At 52.3% G+C, this 25305-nt stretch overlaps 1 protein-coding gene across 2 annotated transcripts in view; it reads left to right on the top strand.

Moving 5' to 3' along the window:
- DSCAML1 (DS cell adhesion molecule like 1) overlaps nucleotides 1–25305 on the top strand; it is a 325499-nt gene that overhangs the window by 176963 nt on the left and 123231 nt on the right. Inside the window, exons 5-11 of one of the 2 annotated variants that reach the window (XM_074936884.1) lie at nucleotides 1476–1754; nucleotides 4190–4465; nucleotides 5749–6045; nucleotides 9753–10025; nucleotides 15951–16229; nucleotides 16572–16691; nucleotides 17732–17908. In XM_074936884.1, coding sequence (XP_074792985.1) covers nucleotides 1476–1754; nucleotides 4190–4465; nucleotides 5749–6045; nucleotides 9753–10025; nucleotides 15951–16229; nucleotides 16572–16691; nucleotides 17732–17908 — 1701 coding nt within the window. Of the gene's footprint in view, nucleotides 1–1475; nucleotides 1755–4189; nucleotides 4466–5748; nucleotides 6046–9752; nucleotides 10026–15950; nucleotides 16230–16571; nucleotides 16692–17731; nucleotides 17909–25305 lie in introns of those variants that run through there. The other variant, XM_074936885.1, reaches the window with a different exon arrangement.

Raw genomic sequence — 25305 nt, 5'->3', positions numbered from 1 at the left:
CCGGGCTGTGATGTGATGTGATGTGACAGGCCGGAATGTGAGCAGCCCGATGCGATGTGAGGAAGATGCAAGTGATACTGCCGCAGAAAGTGCAGTCTGCATTGCTGGGTGTCGCGGGAGCTCCAGGCTCCGCTGCCTGCCCAAGTTACTCTAATCTGGAGGGACTTCACTCGGCTTGGGTTCAAATCACCCCTTGCACCAATCAGCTTTGAATCCCTAGTTCTCGACCGTATGTTTGTTGGCCTTGTTGGTGTTGGTTTTGGCTCCTGTGTTACCCAGTTGATGGCCGTGCCCTGGCTGTGCAGTGGGGGCTCGTGGTGAGCAGGGGGCAGATGGAGAATGGAAGCCAGGGCTCCTCGGTTCTGGCACTGACTCGCTGTGTGACCGTGGGCACGTCACTTTTATCTCCAGGCCCCGTCAGTAGAGGAGGGATGATACGTAGCTACCCCACAGCGGGGTTGCGTGGGTTAAATAATATTCGCTAGCGCCCTGTACTTCCCCAATGCACCTCTCAGCTGAGGACCTGTGCACTGTCATTCGTATCCAAGAGCTACCACCTTGCTGCCCCATGGCTATTGAGCGAAGTAGCTGTCTGAAGGGCAGGGTCCAGTGGCACCTGTTGGCAACATCTGCCCATGAGGAGGCAGGCCCAGGGGAGGAGGTGGAGCTGGGTTAGCAGCAGGGAGCGTGGCATGTTGTGCCAGAGTTAGCAGCTGGGCAGACCAGACGTTCAGACCCCTTACTGGTATGTGTCCCCAGCTGAAGGGCATGGACAGGAACCGCCCCTTCCCTGGGCTTTGCGCTGTCCTCTCCTGAAGACAAGACCCCCAAGACCCCATCACCAGGCTTCATATAGTCTTCTCATATGGACAGGACCCCTCCACTTACCCCTCCTGGGCTTTGCGCTGTCCTCTCCCAGGCTGGGGTGTGTTCTGTTTTGGGGCGGGGGTGCTCAATCTGGCTTGGCCCGTGCTGGCCATGGCTGGTATTTCCATGCCATGGCGTTTTACTGCAGCGTGGGAGCAATGAAAATGGTGTCTTTCCCCTGGAATTGAATTTCATGCCTGAGACTCGGTGATTAATTTTCTCCCCTCCTGGCCGCCTGATGGGCCCCTGTCCTTGTAAATTTTGAAATATAGCACAGAATTTGTGTCTTTTGCACCAGTTAGGTCCCCTTGCGTAGTTCCTACTGTGCTGTATTTATCTCACCCTCTCATAGTGAGTATGTCTCCCAGCCTTCCTAGGAAGGATAGTTTGTAGCTGAGTTCTGTGGTTGTGGCTGCCCCCAGGTCACTAAGCACAGGCCTTCCCCGGTATCTCTGTCCTCCTGGGTCCCCAGTGTTTATAACCAAATGCTCTAGTTTGCCCTCCGCCCCCACGTAATGCACCAGCCAGATGGTGCAGGCTGAAGAAAGGGTGTGTCGGCCTTTGCTCCGTATCTGCTTCTGAGCAGTTTGTTTCCTCTCTGTTCTTAGACCCAGCAGAATCCATCCCTACCATCCTAGATGGCTTTCAGTCCAGGGAGGTAAAGGCAGGCCAGCTGGTGGAGCTTCCGTGCATCGCCTCCGGTTACCCGAACCCAGCCATCCGGTGGATCAAGGACGGGCGGCCACTCCCTGCAGACAGCAGGTGGACCAAGCGCATCACAGGACTGACAATCAGTGACCTGCGTGTGGAGGACAGTGGGACGTACATCTGTGAGGTCACAAACACCTTCGGGTCGGCCGAAGTCACCGGGACCCTCACAGTCATAGGTGAGAGCCGACCAAACAACGGAGAATGTAAAGTTATGGGCCGCTCCATTGCACATCTGGCGAATGGGGGTTGGGGGCAGTGGGCTCATCTGGGGAATGGGATAGGTGGGCACATCTCTAGAAAGGATCCATCCATCTCTTCAGAGACAGTAAGCCTGGTTTCTGTTCATCTCATTTTATTAATATTGGAGCTGGGCATGGGCCAAGAGGGTGGATCCCACCCCTCCCCCTTCCAGACTTTGGGTCAAGTGGGATTCCAGTCTGGATCTGAGGTCCATGGTTCAGGCCCATCTTTGCTCAGATCAGAAAGGGCCTACCTGGGCCTACTCCCCAGAGCCTGAACAATCAGCCACAGTGGGTGTTAAAGGGGAATCGTGACCGCTGCCGGATAGCCCAGTGCTGCAACCGAGTTTTGATTTCTCTTCTCCCTTGCATGTCAGGCTTGTTGCCCTGATGCCTTGGCCTGCGTGGGTTTTATATGCCCTGGGTTATGTTCTGTGTGTTAGTGTTATGGCCCATTTTACTGTCTTCTCCTTAAACATCAGCAATAGTGAGGTGCGCAGCTCTGGATTTCATTGATCATGCCATAGTGGGGGACATCCTCTCTAACCTCCCAAAGTCCTGGCCCGGCACTCCTTGGCCCTCTGTTAACCTGGGGTGGATTGTCTGGGGGCAGCCCCCTCTTGGGTTGTTCCAAAGTTCTGGCCAGGAATCTGGAGACATGCCTGAGGTCATCCCAGGGCTGTTTGTTTGCGTGGGGCAGGTGGTTCTGAGGGATTCTAGCCTGGCTATTGCTGGTCCCTGTTCCAGAATTGCATGAGGTGGATGGGTGATCAAAATGAAATCGCCTTCTTGGCCCCGGCCATCGTACAGTGCCTGGTACATTGCAGGCTCGGGGACATCCCTGTGCTGTGTGCCGGAGCACAGTGCCTTGTTACACGTAGAGCGCAGAGCATTTGAAAGAAGTTTGTTTATTTATATCACAGCAAAATATCTCAGAGAGCCCCAGATTTACCATTTTAATGGAGAGAACAGACCGGGACTGGTGGAAAACCAGAGCGCTACGTTGTGTGACTGGTTGGGTTATTAGTGTTAGTTTTATATTAGGGGCCTGCATGTTGTGTTTTGTTTGATTTTATGTTTAATAAACTCCAGCCAAACAGTAAATTCTGTCTGGGGAGGACATATGTTTATTGCAGGCTTTGTTCCTGGGGATCTCCTTGGTCCCCAGTAACCCAGCTGTGCAGCATGCCCCTGGGGATGGGGGGCATGTTTGCCCCAGCTCCCACAGCGACGCTCAGCATGTCCTGCGTGTTTGTGGAGGGGCTAAAATCCCGACATGCCCAGGCGGGCGTGCATGGGGCCGGATCAGAAGGGGAGGCTCCACCCAACGCAGCAGCATGCTCAGTGAGCAGCTCCAGGGAAGTCTCTGCTCAGAGCAGGCCTGTCACACCTAACACGTCAGCCCGCCATGATGTCTGCTTCCAAACGCAGCCAGCCTCTTCACACCAGCTCCTGTGCAGTCAGAGCGAAAACGATCCACAGGGGAGGCACTGCCTGCCCCCCGCGCTCCTGGCTGTTGGGCATGTTGCCCGCACCACGCAGAGGAGCGTGTGTGGGGGTGACATTAAGATGAGGGGCCCTTGCTGGAGACTCTGAGGAAGGTCAGGGACACACCTGGCGTATTGTGCAATGACATTTCATATGCAGTCAGGCTAATGCTTCCCCGGGAGAGAGACCACGTTAATCAAGGGACTTACGGAGTGCACTGTGCAAGGAGTGCTCCATCTCTCAGCCTCGCTGGTGCCAGCTGCCACGCCAGCCTTGCCCTGCTCCCTGCACTGTGGTGGTTCCTCCTGGCAGTGCTGGGTGCAGTTGCACTAACCCCCCCATCTAGCCCCCATTAGGGGTAGGTTTTGTGTAAGGCTCCTGATTCCAGCAGGCCCCCTTTCCCCTCACCAAATCAACACTTGCTCTTGACTCAGCGGCTGCTGGAAAGGCTTAGGAGCGGGGGTCTGGGCCTGCAGCTGGTCTGCCCTTCCCAGGAGTTTGCTGGTCGAGGCAGACTCCTGACCCCAGCCAGCAAACACAGGTTCGAATACAAATTGCCTTGTCTACACTAGGATTTGAGCATGTGCTCACCGGCGCGTGTTGAAAACACACCTGCTTCCTAGTGAAGCCAAGGCCTTCCTGTGCTCACTGCGGCAGGTCACTTGCAGCGTTCCCGACAGCAGCTTGCTGGTATCCTCCTGCCGCAGCCCAGGGAGTAGAAGGGAGACCTCGCTGCCACTCAGCGTGATGGGCCAGATTCCGCCCTGGTGCGGGTTCCCCTGGGGCCCTCCACCTCCTGTGCCGAGAGAGAGATCGCTAGATCCTTTCCCCAGGCCATGAGCACTGAGTGTTTTTTCTTTTGCCTCTCACCCTGTCGTGCACAGACCCTCTGCACGTGAGCCTCACGCCAAAGAAGCTGAAGACGGGCATTGGCAGCACAGTCATCCTCTCCTGCGCCCTCAGCGGCTCACCGGAGTACGCCCTCCGTTGGTACCGCAACACAGACCTGGTGGTGCTGGACGACTACATCTCCATCCGGGGGATTAGCAACGAGACCCTCCTCATCACTGCCGCGCAGAAGAGCCACTCTGGGGCCTACCAGTGTTTCGCCACCCGGAAAGCCCAAACGGCGCAGGACTTCTCCATCATTGCGCTGGAGGGTGAGTCGGCTTCTCGGGCGTGACGGTGAGGAGGGGAGTCGTTAGAGGGTCTCTCCAGCATCCTTTGCCACCCATGGAAGCTCTGTGTGCAGAACAAGTGCAGGGGAGATTTACAGCATCGCTAGGAGAGGAGACTGTTGCCCCTTAATTAGACCCTACTCCCCTGCTTCTTGGCCTGTGTCCAGGTGTGTGTGTGTACTGGCCAGTGGGCTCCAGAGCTGTGTCCACACACAGCTGCAAGGTTTGCCCATTTCTGCTCCTGGAAGTGAGATTCTGCAATGTCAAGTGCTCCCCATGCTTTGCCCAAGTGCTTGGACGCTCCCAAGGTGCTTCGCAACAATTCACTGAACTACGCCATGCAATGCCCCTGCGTTGTAGGGGTCAACCCAGCACTGAAATGCAGCCGTCTCTGGGGTGGAACCAACAGTTATTTAACAGCACCTAGCAACACTACCCGGTATTTCAGGAAAGGAAAGGAAAGGAAAGGAAGGGAAGAAGAATTCCCGTCTGCAGGAGGAGCTGGGTGAGGCAGAATGTAGTTATCAGACACGGTGTGGTCAGGAAGTTGCTCTCCCTTAGTGAAGGTCCTAGGGTGCTTTTGATAACAGGTGGCCAGGACTTTAGTGTAACCTGCTGTAGTAACTGCAGGGAGAGAACCACAGCTGGGCCCTGTCCTCTGCAGGAAGGGTCTGTACCAAGAAAGCAAAATAAATGACAGTAACTAGATGGGGAAAGGAGGAGCTGCCCAGATGGGGCTCATTGTGGTGCCCTGGCCTTGGGTATGGGCCCAACCCCCCCAAAGGCATCCTCCCTCCTTTGCCTCCCAAGCAGTGTCCTTTCCTCGAGTGCATGTGCCAGGGTGCAGGCTGAGCCCTGTGTCCCTGCCCCTCTCATGCTCCCTTTTATGTCTCATCTGAAAAATGCTACTAAGCCAATGTCCCCCCGGTTCTCACCAGCCCCTCTGAAAGCAGCAGCCTTCCTCCCTGGGGCATGCAGGCTGGGCATGGTGGGGCCCTGGCCAGGGAGCATGGCGTGTCAGGTACGTTCACCCCATTGGTTTGTTGTTGTTTATCTGTGTCGCGGAAGCACTAGGAGCCACAGCCCTGGACCAGAACCCCATTGTGCTGGGCGCTGGACAAACAGAACAGGATGCCCCTGCCCCCAGAGAACTGACAGTCTAAGTCGTGTTTAAAACCCTCCGTCAAGCTTGTGCCTAAATGCAGCTGCTTGCGAGGGCCCCAGCCTGAAGCCCTAACATGCCCCTCACCGGGTGTCTCTCCTAGATGGGACCCCCCGGATCGTCTCCTCCTTCAGCGAGAAAGTGGTCAACCCGGGCGAGCAGTTCTCCCTGATGTGTGCCGCCAAAGGCGCTCCCCCACCCACCATCACCTGGGCCCTGGACGATGAGCCCATCCAGAGGGACAACGGGCACCGCACCAATCAGTACACCATGTCAGACGGCACCACCGTGAGCCACATGAACGTCACCAGCCCGCAGATCAAGGACGGAGGGGTGTACCGGTGCGCCGCGCGGAACTCGGTGGGCAGCGCCGAATACCAAGCGCGAATAAACGTAAGAGGTGCCTGTCTACTTTTAAATATCAGCATAGGACTCATACTGGGCTTTGTTCTGTTCTGTTTTTTGGTAGAATCGCTCTTCTTTTGTGCCGTTCCACCCAGCTCCCCCACTGCCCTTGCTGTACTTTTAAAGTTGCTTCAAATCATCAGCATGCACTTGGTCGAACAAACCTTCCCTGTGGTTCATCAAGTGAGGCAGGACGTGGGGAGCCTACGGAACTCATTGCCACAAGATTATATTGAGGCCAAAATCTTAGCAGGAATCCCAGAAGAATCGGGTGTTTATGTGGCTATTGTGGACATCTACAGCTATGTTAGAGGATTAAAATCCATGAGGAGTGTGGTGAACCCCCATGCTGCTCTCCCGAAGCCAAGCTTCAGCAGTGGGGAATGGGTTGCACCCTCCTCTGAAGCATCTGGTGCTGGCCGCTGTTGGAGACAGGAGACTGGGCTGGATGGGCCCTGGTCTGGCACTGGCTAGCCATCCCGAGGTGGCTGGCTGTCCCATTCGAAACATTTTGTAACATATTGAGGCAAACATCTCAGTTTGTAAAGCAGAGCCATGTCTCGTGATCCAGCTCTCGGAGAGTGGCTCTGCACTATTCCCTGGGAGTTGTCAGAGTCACCGTGCTGCAGAGGTGCTGACTGAGGAAAGCCCCTGCATCTCAGTGCCATGTGGTTCCCTGCTCCTCAGGGGTTATGTTCCAGGGCTACACTGGGGCAGACTGCAGATCCAGATCCCCCCAAAGCTGGTGGTTGTCACATGCCAGCGAAGTTCATTGCAATTTCCACCTTAAAGCTGCATGTCCCTTCCATTTCTTTTTCTGCAAACGTTGTGGGAGAAGCTAACACTCATCAGAGTGAAGGATTTTGCTGCCGGAAGTTAGGAAGACTGTAAGCATTATATGCCCCGCCCTGCCAATGCACAGCAGTTCTGACCTGCAGCACCCCCCATTCCAGGCCTGCCCCACGGCCCCACTTTGCCAGTGTAACTCAGCCCTGATCTGCTCCACCTCCTACTATTTCAATCTGGGCAGTGGGGAGAAATCCCTCTTCTCCTCCCTTCTAAACCTAATGCATCTTGGTCCTAACCTGCAGTGTCCTCTGTAGCACCCCCAGCAACACCAGTCATTGGTTTCTGAGCAGATATTGCCAGCTTCACCAACCGTTGCCTTTGGGAGGAGCCGCCAATTTAATTCCCACTACAGCCCTGGGAGGATTTGGAGCCCAGCTCCCTGGAGATGAGAGCTAGTGCACGCACCCACTCTGCTCTCCTCCTGTTGATCAAAGTGCAGCTGGTATATATGTTTGTTCCCCCAGAGAGTGGCTCCAGCTGATCCCAGAGGGTGAGCAGTTGTGATGGGCAGCGGGAATGTGCCCTGCAAGGCCTCAGCCTAACTTTTCCCTACTTCTTTTAACTGCACAGTGCCTTGGGGCCCTGCCTCACCTCTGACCTGTCCACCTCATAACTCTGACTCTGTCCTTCCTTCCCAGCACTAACTGCCCCTAGGCATTGGAGTGTGATTAAACCCGATGGCGAGCCAATTTGTTAAATCATGACGAATGAGCTGAATTTTCTCTTTGATTTGTCATAGCTGTATTTTCTTTGTCTGCTAAAATCCATTGTGCTGTTAATCATTCCTCTTGTTATGGTTGGAGCATGCTGTTCTTTGCATTACAGGGACTTCTGGTGGGCAAAATTCTAAGACACAAGGTACAGTATTAGCCGGTGACCGTTAACAGTTAAAGCTTCCGATTGTATAGGTATGAACTAGACAAAGCCAAAAGTAACATTATTTTATCTACCAGAAGCAAGTTTGAATGGCCGTGTTCATCTGTGTCTCCGGTTTGCGATGGTGTTTGTCTGGAAGTCCAGTGAAGCTGGGCTTTGGCCGCCATTGATCACTAAATCTGGAGCAAGTTCATCGCTTAGCAATGGGAACCACGAGCAAAGTTTGTTGTTGAACTTTTTTTTGTTCTTTAACGACAGATCCCTAGATTAGAATGCAGGGTTCCTTAGTCTGGGTACATGCACATCTCTCTGACAGGGCCAAGGGGCTGTTCTTCAGGAGCAAGTTTTAAAAACTTTTCCAAGTCCTCTGTCAAATTTACTGCCACTTTTACACACCCACCCACACCCTTTCTTTTCTGCTGGTCAAGAAGCCAGTGTTCCACGGCCAGTATAATGCATGGGTGTGCGTTCCTGAGCAATGGCTGCCCTGTGTGCGTTAGCTGGGTCTGAAGCTACCAGTGCTGAATTTGATTCAAGATAGAGGCAGGAAGGGTTGGTAGCTCTAGGTTTGCCTGGACTGTTTCCACTAGACTCTCAGAACTGTCTGGGGGTGTGCAGCCCTTTTCCCCTTCAGTGCTCAGGGGAGAACTTTGTGGCTGATGCTTCTTATAAGATGCTTTTCTCTTTGCTGGGTGTTTTCTTTTGATGGACTCTGTTTTTGAAGTTGTATCCCATCGGCACCCCAGAGTGAGGGCTGGCAGAAAGAGCGTTTTTAAATCCATTTTTTATATTATTTCCCAACTGCTTTGGAGCATTAGAAGCGGTGGCTTTACCAGAACATGAGGCAGCTGAAAGCATCACCAAAGCACCTTCCCCCACTTCTGCCTCCCTCCAGCCCCAATCTCATCTTATTTTCAGAGCTTCCAGAAAAAACTCCCCCAATTGTGAAATCCCTTCTCAGTAACTTTTGGAGAGAGTGGGTAGGAGAGATAGGAAAAGCATTAAAAAGTGAAAGCAGCAAACTGCTTTTGAATGCGTTTGTTTTACATGCCAAGGAAATGCATCTTCCGTAAGAGTGTCCTGCATACCTGATTAACTCGGAGTTCTGCGGTTCGCCTCAGGCTGGGATCCAAGATATAGTTGATCTTTACACTGTAGGTGGAGTATTAGTTTGCTGTTTCATTTAGGCAACAGCAGACAACTAGGAGAACAATATGATTGTTGATCTAAGACACATGGTGTTGAAATACTCAAGTGTAGTGTTCTCCTGATCCATAAACCAGCCTGAAAGCCAGAGAGAAACTGCTAAACAGTGCCTTTTCAGCAAAACATGGATCCCTTGCTGGAGACTCAGGCAGGCTGATTTTAAAGTGGAGGTAAAATAGTTTGCAGTTGAGATTGGCGGTGTGAGGTCCTGCGCCTGGCATATTCCTTTTTAAAGAGACATGCAGGGCAGCTGTGAGTGTGTTAGAAGCTGAGTGGAGCTTAGGGAAGCAGCACAGAAACATACAGCCTCGTCAGCAAAGCCGCGCTGTCCCTAGCATTGCCGGGGGTGCTTTACGCAGAGAGTGCCCTGTGGACAGAACTTTCACAGCTGAGCGTGGAAGTGACACCCACACAATCTGGCTGTGATTTTAAAAAGCACCTAAGTGGTTCTGGAGCACGTGGCCCAGCGACTTTCAGCGGGGGCACGTTCTTCTGCGCTGCGGTGGCGCTTTGGAATATCCCACCCTTTGTGCACAAGTGACTCTGGGGCCAAAGTTTGTCAAAAGCTGGCTCTGCAATTTCTGAGTGCGTGCAGGATGTGGGGAGCTCACCCATATTTGAGCTGTTGCCTCCCCCCTCCCAAACGTGAGCAAACCCTAAGTATTTATCTTGCCTATGAAATGTGCTCTGAAATAGCAACAGATCTGTGTGCAAACAAATTGCTCTTCGGAATTAACCTAGCCTGCCTCTTTCCTCCTTCCCACAATGTAGGTCCTCCGAGTATCCGAGCCATGAAGAATATAACGGCAGTGGCGGGTAGGGATACCTTCATCAACTGCAGGGTGATCGGGTATCCATACTATTCCATCAAGTGGTACAAGGATGCCTTGCTGCTGCCAGATAACCACCGCCAGGTGGTCTTTGAGAACGGGACCCTTAAGCTGATGGATGTGCAGAAGGGCATGGATGAAGGGGAGTATCTCTGCAGCGTCCTGATCCAGCCGCAGCTCTCTATCAGCCAGAGCGTCCACGTTACCGTGAAAGGTAGGAGGATGGGAGTGCTAAAGCGGCCCCTGGCTTTAGCAGGGGACTCGCTCTCCTACCCTGGTGTCCTGCCAGTTCTTGGAGTCTCTCATGTGTTAGTTGCAGGGGACTTTCAGGGACTTTCAGCAGCCCAGCTGGCTGATTTCAGCATTGTCCTTTTGGCATTTTCTCTCTCTCTTTCACGCACGCACACCAAAGTCAGAGCTATCCCACCAGGCCTGGGTTTTACCAAGAGGGATGTAGGTGAGTCGTAACTGAAGAGCACAGTCACCTCAGCCTCGTTTGGTCTTGGGGAGCCCAGCTGTGGGGAGGGGAGAAAGGGTAACTGTCAGGAACGCTGCTGGAAAATCCCCAGTCTCCTGCCTGCAGGATGTTTGTTGCAGAAGCCTTTGCCAATTGCCTGTCCCAGGCAATCTTGACTGGTGCTGCATGAGGCACCTCTCCCCTTCCATGCTCTTCTGGGCCTTTCGGCTGCACTGACTAGTCTGCCTCCCACCCACAGCCCCGGGGCACCAATAGCTCCGAGGGCTCAGTTGCACGTGGACAACAACTTTACCATGGGTCGCACATTTATGGGCCCAGGCAGAGCAGAGGTTGCACTCGAATAATTGTGAGCAAGTTGCTGCTGTGGGATGAAGATGGATAAGCCAAGCAGGGACGCGTCTCGCTCCATTGGACATACCCTGGGCTCTTCGGCCAGACCGTGGCCTTGCATTGCAAACGTTACATGGGTCCAAGATGAAGTCCCATCGTTCTGGGTTAGCTGCTGCAGCCCCAGTGAATTAGTTCAGTTACTGCTGAATAACTGCCTGGACCTGCCGCTCCCTCTGCTGCCCCTCTCCATAGTGTATCCATTTCCCATTACGGGCAATGGAGCAAGAATTTACAGTGTAAACACAAAGTATTAAAACATCTAACCTTTGCTCAGATCACCTTCGTTGAGGTTTTGCTGTGTGTGTTAGCTTTTAAAAAAATAATACACTCAGTCTTCCGAGCGGACAGAACATCTTAAAAGCTTCTACAGCCCATCAATTATTCAGCCCCATTCAGGGAGCTATCAGTCCTAATGAATTGAATCTGATGCATTCCATTCCAGTGACTTGCTGAGATTGTGTTATGAGCGTGTGATGCTACAGTATCTTCCATCCTCAGGGTTGTCGGGGCTCCTCAGCCTGTCGCCAGCTCGGTGGGTGCAGTAAATCATTTCGACAAACACAGCCACAGCAGGAGAGAAGAAGGGCAGTTCTTTCTCTCCGTCTCGCGGAGCCGAGTATTTCTGGAATGCCCTTGAGTTCTGCAGTGGGTTTTGTTCTGATGCCCCATCCTTCATAGCCTCATTTGGAATTGGGTTAGCAGGAGCATGCATCCATGCTGATTATGAATTCTGCCACTTGATTAGCTCGTACTCTCCTCCAAGGCTTTGCAAAAGGAACATGGAGGAAGCTGTGTTCTGTAGATGGCATGGATCAGAGATCTGCAGAAAGGCCTTCTCTGTCATCGGGAGCCCTACAGGGTTGGTAACTGCGCTGGGTATCTTTGTTGGCAGGAGCTTTTTTATTTTGGAAGCCACCACCCCTGAAACTCGGCGGGAGGGATAGCTCAGTGATTTGAGCATTGGCCTGCTAAACCCAGGGGTGTGAGTTCAATCCTTGAGGGGGCCATTTAGGGATCTGGGGCAAAAACTGGGGATTGGTCCTGCTTTGAGCAGGGGGTTGGACTAGATGACCTCCTGAGGTCCCTTCCAACCCTGATATTCTATGAACACAAGCTCTCAAGAGGACACAGTGCATTCAGCAGCACTTGCTAGTGCACGAAAGTTAATGGGCTGCCAGGCATCCTGGCAACTGGTCACGCAGAGTTCAGGGGGACTCCAAGTGAGGATACCTTGGGTGAGTTCCTTGTGGGGTAGGCTCAGGGTGGACAGTTTGGGAGTGTGGCAATAAGACACCTGTTGTCCCTATGTTTGGAAGCCATTGATGTTTGTGTGAAATGAGTAGTAGGAGAGCTGGGAAGAGGGAGAGGACATTTGCATTTCTTCTTCTTCTTGTCACGAATCCCTTCTGTACCTTACACGTCATACTACAGTTCATCTGAGATTTTATTGCTGGTTTGAGTTTTACAAAACTCATTGGGCTCCTGTGGGGAGAGCTGACCCTTGTGGATTGTCAGTACAGGTTTACAGTAAACAAAGCCAAACTTGGAATGAAACCATCATGCTTTCTGAGAAAACCATGTGAAATCCTGAGTTTGCACCAAACCCTAAATCTCTCCTTCTTCACTCAGGGATAACAATCTCAACAATGTCCTATACACCTGCATAGTCTAGTGCAGGTGCTAAAGCTCGGGACAAAACATCCATAAACTGGCATGGAGTTTTGGTGCGAAAGGGGTGGGCATACAGGGAGCACCTGGAGACTGCAGTGGAGAATGCCCTGGGTGTCTCTCCAACATGTGGCTGCATTGAGGAACGGAGCCTCCCAGCAAAAGAACTCAGCCTGCAACGGCAGGCGGCAGGAGTCTCCTCCCCGAGACACTTTGAGAACTAGGTTGGCCAAAGCACTAGGAAAAAATTTCAGCAGGGGACAGCCCTTCGTTAGCCCATAGGCCTTTCCCACCTCTCCCTTCTCCAGCTGCATGAGGCAGCGTTAAGTTTTTGTTTGTAAGCAGTGCAATTTTTCTTTATTTCAATATGTGTGTATGTGTGAGAGCGAGAGCGGGCCTATGTGGGTGTGTGCGCATGAAACATAACATAATTCAACTCTTCTCAATCTCGAGAAGGTGCCATTCGAGAATGTAAGTCTGCTGAAGATGAGCTGCAGACCCGCATATTCTGGGCTCCCATTGATATGCAAACCCTTCTGAGCCTGGATTTACTGTCTTGATCAGCAGTTGGTGGCAGTTGTAGAAAGTTGAGCTGATTTAAATGTTCTCCGGTCTGGCTGACAGGGCCATTCCGATTGGAAGGGAGACAGGTTTATTTCATCTGCAGCACGGCTGGTTAGAATTTATACCAGAATTTAGATGTCGTTTATTTATTTATATATTTATTGGCCATCAGATGAAAGACCCATGGAAAAAAATTGAAAATGCCCTGGAATACAATCCGAGCTGCTCCAAAGACCGGAGTAAATAAATATAATGGTATGTACATAGAGACTATGCGATGGCATGGAATGCTGAAAAGCTTTTATTGCCACAGTTGCCGGGTGACCACATTACGTGCCACAAGTGAGTTATACAAGTCTTCCGAAGCAAGTGCTGATACCAGCCTTACAGCACCCCTTGCACCTGTGCCTAGAGTGTTCATGCTCGTTTTTTTAAATCTTAGCCCTGTTTTTAAGTCTCTGGCTGCTTTTCCCTCTTTGGGGGCTAGTCACTTTTGAGCTGATGCTGTGGGTGTGCTCAGCATAGAGCTCTCCCCAGGAGCGGCATGAATGGGGAATTGCTTGGGACAGGAAGGACTTTGAGCTGCTTTCTCTGGCTGCGCCCTGTAGTGGTATGACTAGGGGGGCATGCAGTGGAGTGGGGAGCAGTAATGGTTTGGGGACGGCTGTGTTACCCATGTTCCTACAGCGTCACCTCGTACTGACCTCCAGGCCAAGCTGAGGGTGTGGGACCAGGGCTCATCGCCCCGGGATCCAGTTCTGTCAGTAGTGCTGCCTAGACTGGGCTGAAACGAAGGGTGTGTCTACACTGTAGCTGGGAATGAGCCTCCCACCTCGGGCAGACAGACTTGCAGTAGCCGGGCTCCAGTTAGCGAGCTGAAAATAGCAGTGTGGACGTTCTGGCTTGGGCTGAGTTGGACCCTGTAGGCGTCAGAACCCCAGCTCCAGCCCAAGCCAGAACGTCCACACTGCTATTTTCTGCTCGCTAACTGGAGCCCGGCTACTGCAAGTCTGTCTCCCTGAGCTGGGAGGCTTGATCCCCGCTTTAGTGGAAAGGGAGCTGAAGAGGCGCTGATCCAAAGTCCTGATTACAAATGTAACCCTCTCACCTCAGGGCAAGGGCTGAGGAGACGGACCCTCTGCATGCAGCCCAGCCCAGGGGTGGGTGAATGGGCCCTGTATTGTGCTAATTAGGGGCCTACTAGAAAAGAAGAGAGACAAGACAACCTTCGGAAACAACTGGAAAGTGAAAAGCAGTGGGTTTAGCTCAGCTTGTCTCCGCCCAAGTGACAATGTCTTAGTGCCCCCCTGAGGTCAGCAGCTTCTTGTGATCCAGAGGAGGTGAGCATGAGAGAGTCCTTCCACTTGGAGTGATGGAAATCCCCCACCCCCGTGTCCTCCCCATTCTGTATCAGCAGTTACATTAAAATCTGTTTTCGCTGTAGTCTCTTGGAGTGCAATGATCTCCACGCTCTCCATGGAGTGTCACTTTTAGGCTCCAACAGTTTTACATTCCAGCCCCAAAATCCTGCTCAGATTTCATTAGTGCTATTTAGTTTAGAATCCCTGTCTCTTTCGTGGCCCAGCCTTGTTGCTCATCCAAGTTCTTGCAGTTTCTGGGAGACATGGAGCCCTGAACCCGTCCTGTTTCTTACAGCTACAGAAGCCATCAGCTGTCACCATTGGGACCTCTTCTCCTTAGTGGTCTCTTTGTCTCCTCTGACAGCACTGCCAGAGCATCCTCCCCCCTGGGATCCACTCTAACAGCTGTGCTCACTATTCCAGGCAGCAGACTAAACCTCTATCTTCTTTTAACCTAGTTTTGTGTGGATTTGGTGCTCATGATTTAAATAGCGATACTCAGAGCCAAGTCTGGACTGGGCTTACACTTAGACAACCTTTCTCTGTGAAGGAAACCCTGAACACTGCCGTGTGACCCAGTTCAGTGACTCTCCCAACCCTGCTGCGTCACTTCAGGCCTGAACTGCACTCCCCCGCCCAGTTCATTCCAATCCGGGGCTCTGGCACCACTGTGCTAAAATGACTAAGAGTCTGGGATGAGACCCACACATGCACTTACTCCACTTGTGAATTACCAGGCTCTGAAACCCAGGTCTGTGGAGTAAAAGGACTCGTGCACTTGTGAGCTTTCCTGAGCTGCCGCAGCTAGGGTGTGCTCTTGCTGAACACACGGGCGCTCCCGAGAGAGAAGAATTTGTAGTTGTCCCAACATCAAGAAGTTGATGCAGAATATAAAAAACCCTTCAAGAGCCGGCTGTTGTCAAGGAGAGTTAGAACATGGGAGGTTCTTCTGCCGAATTCTTGCTGGGGCTGTGTTGTTTTGTTGGTGTTTAAAGAGGCCTGTGAGGTGGGTTGGGAGAGAGCAGTGCACAGATACCCAAGCCCTCCTCCCCTCTGCAATAGACTGCAGAGCATACACAATTAATTATTCATTAATTATGGAAAACAGGCACTGCTGGCTCCATGGCTCCAGCTTCTTGAGTCGTTCCTCTGCAGCTGAGCTAATGGAGCAGCCTAGTCCCATCGGAAGGAGGTTCTCCGGCCCTTATCTGCTCCCAGAGCACCACAGAGGGCTCTGCTGAGAGCGTTAACTGTTGGAATAAAAACCTCCGTGTTTCCAGCAGTGAGGGCCATCTTGGCTGATGTGACAATAGATTTGTGTCACAGATGTCGCCATGAGACACAACATCACTCATTGCACAGAGCCCCTCAACTTGTGGCCAGGTGCCCCTTAAAGGCATGTTAAATTGCCCTGGTGTGACACGGTGGGTCAGCAAAATGGTAGTGATAACACCCACTGTTAGTGGGGCCACAGGGAACACTGTGGGGTCTCAAGGAAGGGGCTGGGTTCAGTTCCCCACAGTGTGAGTGGGCGCAGCAGCTCCTTGGAAGTCATAGGAGATGGGTCTACACCCCCCGGGGCTGAATTTGCCCCAGTGACTTCAGGCTTAATTTTTAAATGATTCTGGGTCCTTCTTCCAAACCAGGCTCCTCACTGTTTTGCTCCTTGCCTTGCCAGTCCCTCCCCTGATCCAGCCCTTTGAGTTCCCACCGGCCTCGATTGGCCAGCTCCTCTACATCCCCTGCGTGGTCTCCTCGGGGGACATGCCCATCCGCATCACTTGGCGGAAGGATGGGCAGGTGATCATCTCTGGCTCGGGGGTCACTATCGAGAGCAAAGAGTTCATGAGCTCCCTGCAGATCTCCAGCGTCTCCCTCAAGCACAACGGCAACTACACGTGCATCGCCAGCAACGCTGCCGCCACCGTCAGCCGCGAGCGGCAGCTGATCGTGCGAGGTGAGAGCCTGGGGCGCCCCCGGGGCGGGCGTGGCTGGGCGCTCGTCGTCCTGTCCTCTCTGTGCTTTGGGCGGTCGCAATCCAAAGCAGCCTGTGCCCTCTTTGGGGGTGAGTGAGAGGGAGGTAGAGGATGGCGGGAGGAGAGACGTTCAGAGGCGTGGATGGGAGAGAAGAGAGCGCTGCGGGTGGGGTTTGAAATGAGGCCGCGGGACAGAGACAGCACTGGTGAGGCTGCAGCAGTACGGGCAGGAGGCCGGTGCCGCTGAATCAGCGGGATGAGCCCGCCGAGAGGCATGGCGGGTTTGAGCCATGGTGACCGTGCTGTTCTTTAACTTTCCCCAGTGCCGCCTCGTTTCGTGGTCCAGCCCAACAACCAGGATGGCATCTATGGCAAAGCGGGGGTGCTGAACTGCTCTGTGGATGGGTATCCCCCTCCCAAGGTCATGTGGAAGCATGCAAAAGGTAGGTGTGAGCTACCGTGTCTCACGCATGTGACGCCTGGCTCGGGGAATGGCCCGTTGTGGCAGCTGCTCTGCCTGGGCGAAGGACACGCTTGAGGGGTGAAAAGGCACGTGGCAGCCGTGGCCGCCCCTCTCCCTTACAGGGGCTCTCCTCCACGCTCGTCACTATCTGGTAGATGCCTTAGCAAGGCGGTGCTAGACAGTATGTGATATCGCTCTGCTGGGATTATAGCTCCCTCGGATCCCACCCGCACTGCCTGTGCCTGCATATGTGTGCTCCTCCTTGCACCAGCCTCTGAGCCCGTTCCAGAGGAGAGCTGAGGAGACTGGCCAGGCATTTTAGAAAGGAGATAGCAAACCTCTTCTCCACTGGCCCTCATGGGCTGCAGCCCCTCCTTCTCTCTGGCACAGCATGCTCCAGATGCTGCTGCGCCCTCTGGGCCCATCCGCAAGGGCTCATGGGAGAGAGCTCTGCTGTTTGTAAAATCCCAGCGCAGGTCAGCGTCTTGTAACCAGACCTGGCCTGGGGCTTTTCAGCCTGTCCGGCCCGGAAGTTCACTCCTCGACCGCAGCTGCTGCTGACGTGCTGGTGCTTGGGTGCCGTTCTGGGGGTGCCATTGTGAAGCTTGACACATTTAAATCTCTCCCTCTCCCCAGCAGGCATGGCTATTTTCCCCTTTTTCTGTGCTGTGGAGGGAGGTGAAGCCAGTCTGGTGCCACTTTTGCTGATGGCCTACATCTTTTATCTGCTTGCCATTTGGACGCTGGTGCGAGCCGGGTTCTGAGCCCTGTGCGCGGCAGGCAGCTGAGTGTGCAGACCCAGCCAGGAGCTCACGCTTTCTATGGGACTCTCCCAGGAATGGCGGCTGTCTTTTCTCTTGAACTCCTCTGGGTAGAGGGAGGTCAGGGCAGGCTGAGAGGGAGGCGTTAGGAATCTGGGGGACATTTAAAAGCAACAGACAATAGCAGCCTCAGGTGCCCCTAAACCTTCTCTGCCTTAGCTGTGTCCTCTCAGGATTGTTTCTTTGTGTCTCCTCCTAGGAAGTGGGAACCCCCAGCAGTACCATCCTGTGCCCCTCACGGGCCGCATTCAAATCCTTCCCAACAGCTCGCTGCTTATTCGTCATGTGCTGGAGGAGGACATTGGCTATTACCTTTGCCAGGCCAGCAACGGTGTGGGGACGGATATCAGCAAGTCCATGTTCCTCACTGTCAAGAGTAAGTAGCTCAGCCATTTCACAGCGAGTCCGAGGTGGGGAGAGCAGGGGAGAACCAGCCGGGGGCAGAGAGGAGAAGTCACCCAGCAAATGGGATGCAGAGAGGAAAAAAGAGAGGAAGCAGGGAACAGACTCAGTGTTCGACATGCCCCCTACTCTGGGTGGCCTGCAATGTTTGGAGGGAGAGAGCAAATGTGCGTGTGTGGGGAAAGGACAGCAGCACGGTGGGGAAGAGACAGGGTCAGTTACCTGTGGAGCCACATGGCGTGCTGCGGGTTGGGATGCGACTGGGGTGCCAGTGAGCTCAGGAAATTGGAATGCAGAGTCCCTAGAAACGCCAGAGAGAGAGAACAAAGACACCAGGCGTTGGAGAGGTGTGTGTGGTAAAACCCAGTGAGCTGGGGAAACCGGCTAGAGGGTCTGCATGGAAGGCACAGACTATGGCTCCTGCTGCTTCGCTGTAGGACATTGCATGTACGCTGGCCTTGGAGGTTGTCTGTCAGGTTATTCGATTTTCACAGAAAACTCTTCCAGTTGTGGGAAATTTTGACAAAGAAAGTCATCGAAATTTCAAATGGGTTTGATCAGCTCTCCCCAGGGGGAACTTCCCCCCACCAGCAGGGGCACCCAGAGAGCTGAATGGTTGGTACAGAGAGATCCCAGGGCCATCATGGGAGTGATTATGCTGCAGAGTGTAAATTCATTGGGACAGTTGCCCTTGGTTAGGGAATCAGTGGTGTTCTGCAGGGGTGAATGGGACCCTTTACGGGTTGCCAGGATTGCATCTCACCGTCTGGTTTTGGGGGTCAAATTTGCTTAGATTTTAAGCCCTCCAGGGCAGGGGGTGCCTTGTCTCCTGTCTGTACAGCACCTCGTGTGCTGCAGGTGTTGGCAAGCAGAGGGGAGTAACAAATGCAGTGTCTAGGTGGGTTTATGTCCCCTGGGTCTCTGGGCCTGTGTCTCCCCCACTGCCTCATGCCCCAGCTAGGTCTTAAATCAAATCCCCGGGCCAGGTGGAGGGTAAATTTCCAAAACACGTGGGTACTAAAGACGACTCATGGTCCTTTTCAGTCCTATGTATTGCTACCTGGTGCTGCGTAGCTCAGCCCCTGCGTGCCGGCTGCGGGCCAAGCTCTCCTCGCTGGAGCGGTGTGCCTCAGCCAGCTCCGTGCAGGGCCATCTGATAGCTCCCTCCTTTTATATTTGGAGATACTTTATCGCACGCAAAGCCCTTCCCGCCTTGGCAGGCCAGCACGCGAATTCCTGGCAATCAATGCAGAGAGAGCTGAAAGAGGGATTGATTCCTATCCCCCGGGGAGCTGCTTCCCCTACCCTATCAAAAAACACTTTGCCCTTAATAAAACCAGGCAATCAATCTACATCATCCGAGGGGAAAAGAGGAAGGGAAATAGCTTTGCTAACTCCCTGCGTATGGGCCTGTTAGTGGTGTTAGACACCTTGTTCACACTGCGCGCAGTATTGGATTCCTCTCTCGCTGCTATCAGTGGAATAGATAATCTCCAGCTCCTTTTTATTTAGTTCGGTTGTTGCAAGAGCTTAAATCTGAAAGAAGCAGCAGACTATCCCAACTGTGCTCATTACTGCGGCGGTTCATTCATGTCACTCGAGTTAAGATCATGTCATGGCTCCGTTACAGAGCGTCAGATGTTCAAGGCTTTATTACCAGGCTGTGAAACAATATCACTCAGGGCTGCAGTGAGCTCTTTGAGCTGTTTATTCACCAAATTTCACAGGTTGGTACTTCCTGCTTTTAAAGAGTGTAGCGTTGCTGTCCTGTTCCATTCCAGTGCTGAACCCTTCCTGGCTTTGGTAAGCTAATTAACACAAGTAAAGTGCTTTGAGATCCACTGGGAGAAAGGCACTCTGGACAGGCTAACCCTTAATGGCCCATGCTTTCCTCTTAGTCCTTGCACGTACACAGCTCCTAGTGGAGTCAGTGGGAGCTTTGCCTGAGTGAGGACTTCAGGATCTGTGTCTTTGTGATTTTATTATTTAAGATGCATCTTCCCCCAGCTGGTTGGTTATAAAGCCTCAATTCAGAAAATACATGTGAGTAGATCTATGCATGTCTCATTTATTTCAATGGGACTACTCAAGTGAGTAAAGTTACTCCTGTTCGTAAGGGTTCATAGGATCAGACCCTTATGGTGGCATATTTGGGGACTGGCAGGGGCTGGACAGAGGTTTTAGACCCTCTGACTGGTCCAGGCCCAGCCCGTCCCACATGTTGAGGCTGTCTGCCAGCACGCTGAAAATGGCTGTGTTCAGGTTTGGTAGGAGTTGGGGGATTATTTCCACTAGCTTTAAATGGGGCCAGTCAGCACCTGATGCTTACTGCACCCAGGGTCTCCTATTTGTATTTGTTTGCACAAAGATTTTCGTAACAAAATAAGCATGAGTGAGTCTGCCCCAGCCTGGGCCACGCAGCCACCCCGACTCCAGCTGGGGCTGGCCTCCCTATCTTGACCCTCCCAAATCCCTGCACCCGGCACTTATCAGTTCCCAGTCAGGACTCAAACATTAGAAATTGGTCACAAAAATGAAACAAACAGATTGGCTCTGGTTGCCCCTTCACCAAGGTCTTTCCCTCCCTCCCCTTACATGTGTTAATTTCTCTTGTGGATTGATGAATTGAAAAAAGCCATTTCAAACAAAATACTTCAATAAGATGCAGGTACAAAGCATGGACGATTAATCCAGAGTGAATATGCAGAACTATCCAGAGTTTGAACTGTTGCCTCGTCCCCACTGCCTTGTGTAATTGCATCCCAGGACAGGTTGCTTGCTGACTTGAATAGCACATAACCTTATTATGCATGTGCTTTTACATTTCTCGGAGACCTCTGCAGCCTTTGAAAAGGCTCGACTGAATAGGTAGACAAAGCGCCACAGCCAATTAAACGTTATAAGGGTTCTTTGTTTTGTTCATTTTTTTAATTTTGTTTAGAGAAATGTCAGGCCAATTAAAGTGAGATCGGTGCGAGCTTTCATTTAAAGGCAGGTCGCTGTGGATGGAGTCAAATGAAAGTTAATCAGAGTCCAAACAAAATGTGCTTGTGTGCGGAAGAGAGACGGGGACTGGCCTTTTAAAGCCACATTGCTGGGAAGGGTCTAGAGGCTTCTTATATGCAGGGAAGGTTCTGTGTCTATGTGCCATGTGCCCAGATACTGCAGTGATGGGCATTGTGTTGATCACCAGAATGGAGAGAGACTATCCCATGTAGGGATTTATGGGTGTGGCTTGGGGTTCTGCAAACCCACCAGCCCCACAAAGATTGACCTGCTGCTTTTGTCAGGTGGCAAGTGAAGAAAACAGCTCTGGTTCTATCCTCCTTGGAAGTTTAGCCCCTTGGGTTGCCATTTCTCCACCCTTCTTTCCTGCCTTTAACAAACACTGGGTGAGAGTCGTGAGAGCACGCCAGTGGGCAGAAGGTAGTACGGGGCTGTGCGTTGGCTCCCAGACTGCGGTACGGAACGTATGTGTGCTCATGAAGGAGTATTGTCTCGTGGTCAGGACTCTTGGGTGCTTGTCTCCGCTCAGCCTCTGGCTTGCTCTGTGACCCTGGTCCAGTCTCTGTTTCCCCACCTGTTAGATGGGGATAATGCTGCAGGCATCACAGAGATGGTTTGGCATGATTTATGGTTAGTAAAGTCCCTTGGGGTTTGTAGACGCTTTTGTGTAAGGATCCCAAGTAACTGCTGTTAATGTTGGTGTGGTTCTTTCCACAGAGACACCGAGAGGGCGGGGCGGGGAGGTTTGGGGGGGAGACAGCTGTTCTGTTCAGAACATGAGAGTCGGTGAGTCTCTCTTGGGTTGATTGAGACATGAGAGGCTCTTAAAACTTGGGGTTTTCCCTCTGGAAGTGCAAATTCAGTACTGTAACTCCTCGCTTAACATTGTAGTTATGTTCCTGAAAAATGTCACCTGAAGCGAAACGATGTTAAGCGAATCCAATTTCCCAATAAGAATTAATATAAATAGGGGGGGTTGGGTTCCAGAGAAATTCTTTTCACCAGACAAAAAACTATAAATATATATATACACACACACTCACACATACACAGTATAGGTTTTGAGCAAACAATGTAATATTGTACACAGCAATGATGATTGTGAAACTTGGTTGAGGTGGTGAAGTTAGAGGGTGGAAGAGGGTGGGATATTTCCCAGGGAATGCCTTACTGCTCAATGATGAACTAGCATTCGGCTAAGCCCTCAAGGGTTAACACATTGTTACACTCCTCAAGGCAGCACCAATGGAGGGAGGGGAGACAGCCTGGCAGACAGAGACACACACCCTGTGTGTGGGGGGGGGGGTGAGAGAGAGAGATGTGCATTGCCCCTTTAAGTACGCTGACCGGACTCTAAGTACATTGCCTTTAAAAAAAATCAGGAAGTTGAGACAGCAGCTCCCTCCTGAGCCCTGTCCTGTCCCTCCCTGCTCTATATGGAGAGGGGTTAGCGGGGGGCAGCAGTAGGGGGAGGGGGACACCCTGACATTAGCCCCCCTCTTCCCCACTCCCCCGCACAGCAAGCAGGAGGCTCCCGGGAGCAGCTCCAAGGCAGAGGGCAGGAGCAGCACACGGCAGTGGGGGGAGGGACAGCTGAACTGGGGGCAATTGGTAGCCTGTTGGGTGGCTGCTGCACAGGGAACTTAGGGGTGCGGGGAGCTGATGGGGGGCTGCCGGTCCACCCTGGTTCCAAGCCCCCACCAGCTCGCTGCAACGGGCTGCTCTTCCTGCAAGCAGTGGACAAAGCAGGTGGCTGCCAAATGAGTTATAAGGGAGCATTGCACAACTTTAAAGGAGCATGTTCCCTAATTGATCAGCAACGAACAGAACCAGGACGACTTTAAGTGCGGAGTTATTGTACTGATCTATTTTATTCCCTATGCCCTGAACCTAGTCATTGATCCTGCTCCGGAGAGCACCTGTCCTGAGCCAGTGTGATTTTGGCAAGGAAGTTTCACGTTTTAGGGGAAATGTTTTTTTGTAGCAGGCTGAGTTTATTAAAGGGGGAAAGGCAGGTGTTAAAAGTTGCTCAGGTATTTGGAATGTGAGAAGTCATCCTGGGGGAAGGCTCAGTGACCAGAGTGCCGGTGAGGGGATCAAAGGGGCATGAACACAGTTATGCACCATGCTGGGTGTCGAGAGGGCGGGCCTGATCCTTAGCGGGTGGAAAGTCCATGCATGTGGATGTGATGGAGCTATGCTAGTTTGCATCCGCTGAGCATCCGGTCCGATGCAAATGCACGGCGCTTAAGAGATGTGGCGTCTCCCCTGGGGATGATTTGGGGCTGCTCCTGTACCGTTGTTTCTGTGTCTGCAGTGCAAAGGCCAGGTGCATTCTCTCCCCGCCAGCCCAGGAGTGATCTCCGATAGACCCGTCTCTGCTGCAGGGTGGATGCTAGCCAGGTTAAAGGAGCTCTTTGTAAACTGAGGGGAGATAAGGAGCAGGTTGAGAAAGCTGTGTCTGTCATTCTGTATGGGCCATGCCTTGGAGCTCTCTCCCGGAGTGTGCAGCAGTGCAACTGTTAAGGCAGCTGTCCCTTTACCTTCCTGAGGAACCCGGCCTGCCCATCAGCTTGGAGGGCCTCCATTTTCGGACACAGATTTCTGCTTCAAGATGGCTGCTGCAGCAGAGCAAGTCACACACTCTGCTCTCTTGGGGAGATGTTGCATCTGTTCATTTTTGTTCCTGCTAATCTGAAATAAAAGGTGCAGAGACTTAAAGGGACATGGCAGCAGGCATAAAAACCAACAGTGCTGCGGGACAGCTCGGGTTGCTGTTTGCAAGACACATTTTGGAGTGAGGGGGGGTGGCCTTCAGGGGCTGCCAGACCCTGCCCTAGTCCCCCTCCAGTGGCTTGAGCTCATTTTCCAGCAGTTGCTGCTTTCTCCACCTTTGCTACCTATCCTCCCTCCCCCCAGCCCCAATCCCTGTCAGCTGGTTTGACAATGACATGAGTACAATATTGAAGCTTGCAGAGGGCCATCACCTTTCCTTTGGAGAGATGATCAAGTGTCTGGATAATAGGCCAACAATCAGGATGTCTATAGCATTTACAGAGAAGTGGGAAAGCATCTGAAACAGCTTCCCTCTTCGGCTGAGCTTGCGGAGCATGATATCAGACGTTCTTAAAAAGCCCACAGGGCAGGGGTCTCATTGGGCCTCCATCTAACTGTCCATGTTCCCCAATCTCTTGGACATGCCGCAGCAGAGTGAGTGGGGGCGGGAGAGATGACAAGAGGTGGGAACGGAAGTTTTGATCTGTCGTGATGCTTTTTGGACTATGGATTTTCAGACTTTGTAAGATAAAAGCATAATTTTATCGACGGCTTCATCAAAGCCTGGACTGTTAGCGCATAGGCCAGCCGCGCTCTCGGGGAGGAGCGGCACCCTCGGTGCCTGCATGCTTGCTGGTCTCACATCCCCCTGGTCCTGCACCTGCTGAAATACCTATTTTTATCGCTCTTTAGGCCAGGGAGTGTCTGTACAGCCCCTGCACAATGCGGCCCGCGCTTGGCTAGTCTCTAGGCTGTAAGTGTGTGATAATAACATAGTGAATTTACGTGCAGGGTTTTCTAAAGAGCATTTTTGCTCTGTGTGCATTGGAGGGAAATTTAAGGCAATGCTGTCAAGTTTAAAATAACGATTTCAAATGAACAAACAAACAAACGCTTCCTTGTGTAAAATTCCAGGAGTTTTAAGAATCAGATTTGCATTTCACCTGTAATGCTCTTTTTACGTTTCAGCGCTTTGTCTTAGCTGGACAGCGAGCAGAAATCTGTCAGTTTTTTCCCTGGCCTTCGTGCAGTGCTTGAGTCCAGATTATAATGTCCTGACTCAGAGTCGTCCTGTCCCCTGTGAGGAAGGCCGAAGGCGATGGGGCTCCTTTGGAGGACGATACTCCTCAGTGTGAGCAATGGTGTGGCAACTGGCCTGCAGCTTGCAAATGCTGCAGGGGAGGTTAACAATCCAAACAGCTGCTTTCGTCTCTATTAGCAAATTCCCAGCATGGGACTATTTCCATATGTTTTGTCCCTTTAAAAGTAGTGCTCAGGAGAGCGATCGTTAAAAGCGGTAGCAGGGCACAATTCTGACGTGAGCTGTGTCGATGCGCTGCACTCCAGTAGTTTGGGTACCTGAGCCTCTCCTGACCAGCGCGTGGCTGTCAGGCAGCCAGTCTGTCCCAGCCTGTGTAGTGGTTTAGAGATATTCACAGACCTTCCCTAGGGACTAGGGAGCTAGGGCAGGATTGAAAGCATGCAGCAAAAGGTAGAGTTATCCTTTATACAGTCACTTGGAAACCCCTTCTCACCGGGGCTGGGGGACATTGTGGAAACTCTAGGTGTGGATCTTGCTAGGTACTGAGC

The sequence above is a fragment of the Natator depressus genome, chromosome 22 (assembly GCF_965152275.1).
Source record: "Natator depressus isolate rNatDep1 chromosome 22, rNatDep2.hap1, whole genome shotgun sequence".
NCBI classification, from domain to species: Eukaryota; Metazoa; Chordata; order Testudines; family Cheloniidae; genus Natator; species Natator depressus.
Note: the sequence above shows the minus strand (reverse complement) of the source record. Positions and strands in the feature narration are given on the sequence as shown.